Below are 8,122 nucleotides of genomic sequence, written 5' to 3' on the forward strand. Positions count from 1 at the left end.
GTGTCAGGGCTACGCCTGTCCTTGGGCCCCCCTGCAACGTCATCTGACGGGAAGTTAATGGGCAAGAGGCCGAGGTTGAGCAACGACTCGTAGGAGAGGTACATGGCCCGGACTGAGCTTCTGACGTATACCATGGAACGGCAGGATGTAGTACGGCCCCCGCTGCAGGTCGTCGAGAGCCTAGCGAAGAACGCTCCCTCGATGGCTATAGGGGAGTGGTTGGCGGCCGACAGGCTGAGGCTGACGGGTCGTTGGTCGTCCCGCGCGAAACCGCAGGATATTCGAGCTCCGTCGGCCGAGCCCCGGTTGCTGGTGCCATCCCTCAGCCCGACCGGCATGTCCATCGAGATGGTGATTAATGCCCGGGGGTGGTCTCTCAGCCTGGCTCGCCTCCATTCGCCCTTGGAGAAGATGTGGTGCTCGAGTCTGATCGGTGCAGGCCTGTCGACACAGCCGTGCGACGTAAGGGCGCGGCGTCGGCGAAGGCTCCCGCGACGTCGGCCAGGGCAGGCTCCAGCTTGCACCGATGAGACCTGGGATACCAGCTCCGACCCCATGGCGGCCTGTTGACTGTCGGATGACGGCTGTTGACGCCTCTGTCGTCGGCGGGCCCTGTAGCAGCCGATGCACACCTGGTGAGGCTTAGGATTCCACCCGCGAGGCCCCTCCGTGAAGACGTTAAAGACGCTCTTACATCCCGGGCACGAGGCACGTTTAGCCCCGTCCGCAGTGCTCGGGGCGGGGCTCGCCTGTGGAGTCGTCTTCAGGCGCCGGAATGACGACATGGCTGATAGGGAGGACGACGGGAGAGCGTTACGGGCCATCTCTTTGTTCTCGACGAGTGCAATCACGTCGTTAACTGGCTTGACCAGGACGTCAGTTGTCCCCAGCGTCTCGCGGCGTATGTCCGAGTCATAGATGCCATTGAGCAGCACATCGCGGTTAATGTGGTCGTTATAGTCCACGTCCTTACCACACTCGCATACCGCATTATATGAGCATGTCTCTGCTTTACCCCGCACTCTGGCAGCGTATGCGTGGAATGTCTCGTCGCGTTCCTGGCGTAACTGAAGTAGTTCGGTGCGCAGGACGCATGTAGCAACTGGGATGACAGCTAGGGAACGCATGACGGTGATCAGGTCTGGCAAGGGTCCGGAAGGGGCGTCGGGGACGGCTTACAACAGGCTGTCTCCAAGTACAGGCCCAGCGCACTGAAACAGCTGGAAGGGGGCCTGTGCGTCCCCTATGCCTGAGCCGGCGCGGAATACGTTCCAACGGCGGATGAACACGTTCCATTCCTCTATTGACACGCCCACATCAACTTTGGGCCGATCGAGTCTCGGGCCATGAGGGGCTGGGGCCTGGGCTGGCGCGGCCATGACAGGCGCTGCGTGCTGGTGGCTACATCCATGAATCGTCAATATAGCAATGACGAGTGCTTCAGACAAGTCATCGGATTTGAACTCGCAGCCGGGGACAGGGCATCCAACAACGACCATGGTGTCGTCATGAATAAACACACTCCTCAGTGTCAGTTTCGGTAATTTATTGGTCAAGGATGACAACACCCTGAAACAGAGTAATGCAGCAAGATAAGCTGACAAAGTATTACATCCATGCAATTTAATCACACAAATATATACCACGAAACAGAGTATAGTAGTATAACAGATCCTAAACTATCAAAACTATCCTGTCACAGCCAGTATGCCAAAAACTTTACTTCAATCGTTTGTAAGTCCCTTCAGTGAAATATACGGGAAGGACCAACTAGTTTATAATGTGCATAATTTGGTACATCTAGCAGATGACGTCCAACAAAATGGTTGCCTTGACCGCTTTTTCGGCATTTCCATATGAAAATTACCTGCACAAGCTTAAAAAACTTTTGCGAAAACCAGAGTTCCCACTTGCCCAAATTATCCGCCGGTTGTCAGAGATGACAATTCCTGACGCCCCTTCACATGGTAGTCCTACGTCTTTCGAAAAACAACACAGGGGATAATGTTTTTTTTCATTGGCAATGATATTTGTTGCATACACAACATTGTTGAATGCAATGATGGAGTGTACGGGGTATACAAAGAATTTTTAGAAAAGTCTTTGTTCTTCAAGTACCCGTTCAACTCTGACTTTCTGAACATTTACAAAATTTCACACACATCTGAATACTAGGTTGTAAAACCCATCCAGACCCCGTCGAAATGCATTTTTTGCCCGAGTTTTTTCCAAACCTTTTCCTACATTTTAATCTCTTTCAAATATTTTAAAAATAAAAAATTACAATTTTTTTTTTTGGCTTTTCTAATCTTTTACTTTCTTGTTTTTAAACCCGGGGGCCACACAGCCCACAGAAAAAGTTATTAAGTCCTTTGGGGTAAAACGTTGTCGGTTTAAGTTTTAAAAAAGGGCATGGGGGTTTAAAAATTTTTTCTTTTACTTGTTTTTCCCGTTTTTTGCATGTGCACTTTTTTTTGGAAAAATTATCAGAATTTTTAACCCAACAAAAACAAAAAGGTTTTCTTTTTTCAAATTTACTTTCAAACACAAATTACAAAAGGCAAAGGATTTTGTATTTGCTTAAACAGCCATTTTAAAAAAACTTTTAGCTATTACCCTTTTTTTAAAACTTTCAAATTATGTTTATAAAGCCGGGCCCTCTAAGGGTTTTCATGTTATTTTTCCAATTTTTGGTTGGGCCAATAGAAACACCCCAGTTTGGCCAGAAAATTTTTCATAATTGACAAAAATTTAAAAATTTACTGAAAAAAATTTTGGTTAAGAAAAGAAGGAATTTTTTAAAAGAACCGCCTTTTAGTTTCATTTGCCTTTTTTTTTTTTCCCCCTGCCAAATTTGTGGAAAATTTTTCCCCCAAATAGACTGACATGCAGAAAAGTTTTTTTTTTAAAGGATAGTGTCAGGTGAAGCATTTTTTATCACAAAATTTGTGTGTTTCCTTTTTAAATCTAATGATAACTCATCATATATTTAAAATCTTTACATCATTCAGGTTAGGGTATGACAAACCTGACAAATAAAAAACGGGAAAAAGCAAAAAAAAGGCCCATTACAAAAACCAGGGGGGCCCGTCGGGCCTGCTAAGCCTTCTCGAAAGTTTAACATTTTCCCCAATTTGTTCCCCAAAATTTAAAGAAAACACTTTGTTGACAGCTGATTGGTTATTTTTTCCAACCCACTTTAAGTCATTTCTTTGGTGACTCTGATGATGACAAAGTGGGGGGGAAAAAATCATTGAAAAGAAGCCGCCAAGCCAAACACCACTCCACAACCCACCTCCTACCCACCACCACCTGTTTGGGCCAGGAGGGGCACAGTTGCCCCCCCTCCCCCACTGATAAAGAGTCTGGTGGGAAAGGGAATCATCGCTTGTAAAACAGGGAAATGTGCAAAAATGGGATAAACCCAATATACCAGAAAACGTGATGGGAATCCCCTCATCTCTCTAATTCACACAAACCACCAGCTCCTTTATCCCTCACCGCCTGCCGTGTGCCGGTAGTGGCTCTTGCCGCTTTTCCACCCACTCCACCCCTCACTGTGCACAAAAGGAACATAGGAGACACAAAGTCAAACCCCTTCGGCAAGCCAGCTCTACAGACCTCCCGGCGGGGGGGGAAGGGTGGATCAAACACCATTCCGTTCGGTGAGCAAACGACTATAGATTCAAACTAAACCAAAAAAAATCATTTCATTTTAAAAAAAAGTAAAAAAAAGGTATTATGTAACCCTGCAAACATGCAACACACACACCCCACTTAAATCCCAAGGAATATAAAAATGGGGGGTTGTTTTTTTTTTGGGAATTTGTACATTTGAAGCTCATCAATTTCTTCTTCCTATTCTTGGGAACAATTTGACAAAAACTAAGACAAAAATTTAAAAGAGATTTTTTTGTGATTCTTTGCATTACCCTTAACATTTTCCAAGCCAAAAAAAAAAATAAGGCCAAAAAATTCTATTAACGATTAAAAAACATTCGCAGGTTGCCATGTTAGTTGCTTTAATTAAGTGTATGTGAAAGAAAAATTGTAAACATAAAAGAACTTTTTTTGATCTTTTTGAAAATTAAGGCTTCTTTGGCCTACGTTTACAAAAAAAATAAACTTGCTGTTCCTTTTTTGGCTCAAAAAATTTGCCTTAATGATTTGCCCAAAGTGACTGAAATTTTTTTTATATACCTCATGTTCTTTTTAACACTGCAGAAGCCCAATCATGCTTGCTGGAATTATGAAAAACCAAAAAGACTTGAAGGCAGGAAAAGTATGCGTGTGGAGAGAAATACATAATAAGTAGATAGGAGGGTGGTGGCCATAAAATCGTGTCCCTGACCCTTTTTTTTTAACAATGCAAAGCCGCGTAAAGGGGCGACTTTCCGACCGATGATGCAGATGTTGAATAAAATCCAGAATCATTAATTAAATTAAAAAGATGAGTGCTTTCAAGGGGGGGCTGCAGAAATGAACTTACCTTACCTTACACTTTAGACCGCGCCTTTACAATTGGACCTGCAACCTTTGACCCGAACACCAACGCTTTAGAAAACTAAAAAAGGTGTAAAAGGGTAAGTGCAATTACTGTCTTTCACCGTAAGAACTTTGTACTGTACACAACTAAATGCTTGTTTAAACAACCAGCAACCCCAACAATTAAAAACCAGTTCACAGTTTTCCGCAGATTGGATGCCTATTTCCCCAGCCCCTCATTAAAACACAACGTCATTTATCTTACTTGTAAATAAAACAGATATTCAAAATTTTTTTTTTTTTTTTTTTTTTTTTTTTTTTTTTTTTTTTTTGTGTGTGTGTGTGGGTCAAAAGCAAAGACACATAAAACCCACTGCAGCTTTTTACTTTGCCCCCAAGGTCACTGGTGAAACTTCGAAAATGACCCATTTCGAAAACAATCTTTAAAAATTTTGGGGGGGTTCACAAAAAACTTTTTATTTGCCCAAAAACTAGTTTTGGATCTTTTATTAGCCCGCCTGTCGGATGTGGGTCGAAAGTCGGGTGTTCACTTGAGCAGGGGGGTTTTTTTCTGCCCAGGAGGGTTTTTCTCGCTCTTGAGTAGATGATTGTAGAGGAGTTGATAACTTACTCGTGATGTACCGGAACCAACTGGCTGTGGATGCTCTAAGAGAACCTAGGCTTTATGGGGGCCCGGTTTAACCACACTCAGTGTTTTGATGGAGGGCGAAAAAAGATGTGGGCCCTTGCATGTGGATCGGGAAAAAGGTTAAGGCCGCACAAAACCCCCGAACTGCACACAGCTGACGCAGGAGAGAGGAGGCATTTTGAGGAGACAGGAATGAAAAAAGGGTGCTTCTGCTGGGGGGTCAACAGGGGATGTATTTTCACTGGGTATTGACCGCTGCATCTTTAACCCCCGCCCTTTCTCACGTTTTCTAACGTTGTGAATTCTATCGGATTTCCCACTTTTGTTATGCGATTTTTTACTTCCGTTACGCGATTTTTTTACTCCCCGTTTTGCCCGTAAACCGCAAAATAAGAGTCAAATTAAACTTAAATGTCTGAGGGGAGAACACTCCCCGTCTGACCTTAAAGGGCACTATTAACTACAAATGTCTCTGAACCTTTTGACCTGTCTCAGGAAACCTTCGCAAAAACCTTTGGGCCATGTCCTGAGTCCACCTTCCTTTCTTTGGTCTTTCCCAGGGGAAAACACTGTGATCATTGCCATGGGCCCCGGGGCTACGTCCCTTGATGTCCTTCAGGGGCACAATGTCCCCCCTTTTTTATCCCGTTTTGGGAATCAAATCCATTTTCCCGGGAGCTTGGCAGGGGGGGAGTGGGGAGGGAACCCCCACCCATGCCGCCAGAATCGTCAGCGAGAGCTCGACTTTCTCCCTTGCTGGAGAAGATCTTGTCTGTGAAAGATGGACCTGGTTTGTGCAAAAAAAAATGGGCCAAACAACCACTTAGTCTTTGTCTTGAACGCGGAATGACCTGGGTGCGTCATCACCGGTTTTCCCCGTTTGACGTAAGCTATTTTGGGGAGGGCTTTTGGGCTGAAATTCATCGGAACCAAATTTTTGAACAAAGAGTAGAACATTTGGGCTGATTGTGAAAGTATCCAACACGATCTTGCTGTCCAATAAACTTATCGCACACTTCATGTCCATTCACTTTAATGATTCGGCGACTTTCCCCTGTAATACTGCAGCCACAATTCCAACCGAGGAATAGTAGGCAATTTTTGTGGGCCAGCTTGCCTTCCAAAATAATCCCCACTTCGACTTGTCCTTCAGCTTTAATGGTCCGAGATAGGCCACAACTCCAATGGCCTTTTTGGCGCTCAGAGAACACACATAGCCCGTGTGTACAGCATTGTAAAGTGACGTTTTACGTGTATGAAAGGGGAATCAGCTTTCTTAGTATGCGTGACCCGCCACCTTCCCCCTTTCTTCAGCTTTTGTTCTGGTAGAGGACACCCATTTTAAATGTTTTGACACTGTTTTTCCCCCAAGAGATTTTTGCCTTCAAATCAGGGGTGGCCATCCCAAAAAGGATCGAAGCCCCCTATTCACATTGACGAACCCTGCGATGAGGGTTTCTTGTGTCGAGACTGCAAATGTAAAAGGTGTCGTCGTGCCCAAAAAGCGTCCCAAATGCTGCACGGGTGTAGCCCCCGCAAAGGGCAAGGTTTTTTCGGGCTGCTCTGCCCCGGGGGCAAAGGCCTTAAGGAGGGGTTTCACTGTTTGAGCAAATTTTTGGAAGTTCGGGTTCGATTCACTGAAGGGGCCCTGTGTTCTCCTTATAGTTGTGGCTTCAGTTTCAGTTGGGCCCCCGTGAGCCCCACACGTAAAAATGATGTTGACAAATGGACCGTGCCTTCCCCGTGTTTGTGTGCCCCTTCAGGGTGGCTTCCTTAGTCCATAGGGCACGGAGGGGGGAGGATGTTGCTGAAAACAGGCCCCTCCCCGAGGATGCCCCTTAAATGTCATTGTCTCTGTACCAAAAAAACCTCAGGTAGTTCCCGGGGTCCCCGGACAAAAAAGCATGGAACACTGCTGTATCAGAAATCACTGCTCCCTGACCCTTGCGAAAGGGATCAGCACCCCAAGATGAGTTAGTGTTCGGCCTGACAGAAAAACACCTTTTAAAAGATGTGCTGAAGTACTTGACGGGATCAAACACCAGCGGACCTTCCGGCTTTTTTTTTTGGCAGGTACCAACCTCTTCGTTCTCCCCTAGTGGGGGAAACCCCTTCTGCATGCTGTTGTCAAAATTTTCTTCAGAATTATAGAAAATGGGCCCTCTCAGTTTTTCTCCCAGTGTTTTTTCCAGGGGGGGAAGGAGGGAACACCTGTTCGCGGGGGTTGGATAAACATGGCGGGGGAATCTGAAGGGGAGAGGTGCAACCCTTGTTTGACGTGTCTCAACATTTTCTTGGTGCATGTTTTCCAAAAAAAAAAGTTGTCCAAATGGAGGGGGGGGTTTTGTTTGGACTCGGGCTTGTTGAAGACCTGTAGTCCAAGGGCCTCCAAAGAAGCCCTTTTGGGGTTTTTCTTCTGCTCCCCGCCATGGGACACACTTCATCAGTTTTATGGGCCCCCATGGGGAAAATAGGGGTCGGCATTTTGTAGCACACTTTCTTGAACGTGCTCACAGTGGTTTTTGTGCATTCCCAGGGACACGTCTCCTACCCGGACCCATCCCAAAACCACCTTTTCCGAAGGGGCAATGTGAGGGCCACTCATTTTTTCAAAAGTTATGGGGTCCTCACAAAGTCCTGCCTAGCAAGATGAGGGTTTCCGCCCTTTGGGCAGTTCGTAGTGTGCTGCTCCTTTTGTAGGTGGGGGGTGACCGGGTGCATCGGGTCGTTTTTCAGAGTGATCAATGAATGTCGTTACACTCATTTGCGGTGGTAGTGGTGGGTGTCTTCCCATAATGATTCGACTTTAAAACCCTCTGCCTTTCTGCCCCAGTCTCAACCCAAACCGGGAAGGTCTTGGTGGTAGGGGGAAAGGTTTGGGCCCCGGGTGTTGAAAAAGCTTTAAAAAGTCTGATCACAAAACCCGGAACGGTTTCTTTGACATCCGAAATGATGTACTTTTTGGTGCCTTCTCCCGTTTACCTTTGG

The 8,122-nt window shown here is 45.9% G+C and overlaps 1 protein-coding gene across 1 annotated transcript in view; it reads left to right on the forward strand.

Moving 5' to 3' along the window:
• The first annotated feature begins 1,346 nt into the window (after positions 1–1,346).
• The window catches only part of LOC134863090 (dynein axonemal heavy chain 5-like), a 123,159-nt gene continuing 116,383 nt past the window's right edge, over positions 1,347–8,122 (forward strand). Inside the window, 2 exon segments of the mRNA XM_063881360.1 lie at positions 1,347–1,540; positions 7,671–7,724. Of these exon segments, the coding sequence (XP_063737430.1) occupies positions 1,347–1,540; positions 7,671–7,724 (248 nt within the window).

Source organism: Eleginops maclovinus, chromosome 4, assembly GCF_036324505.1.
Source record: "Eleginops maclovinus isolate JMC-PN-2008 ecotype Puerto Natales chromosome 4, JC_Emac_rtc_rv5, whole genome shotgun sequence".
Taxonomy (NCBI): Eukaryota; Metazoa; Chordata; class Actinopteri; order Perciformes; family Eleginopidae; genus Eleginops; species Eleginops maclovinus.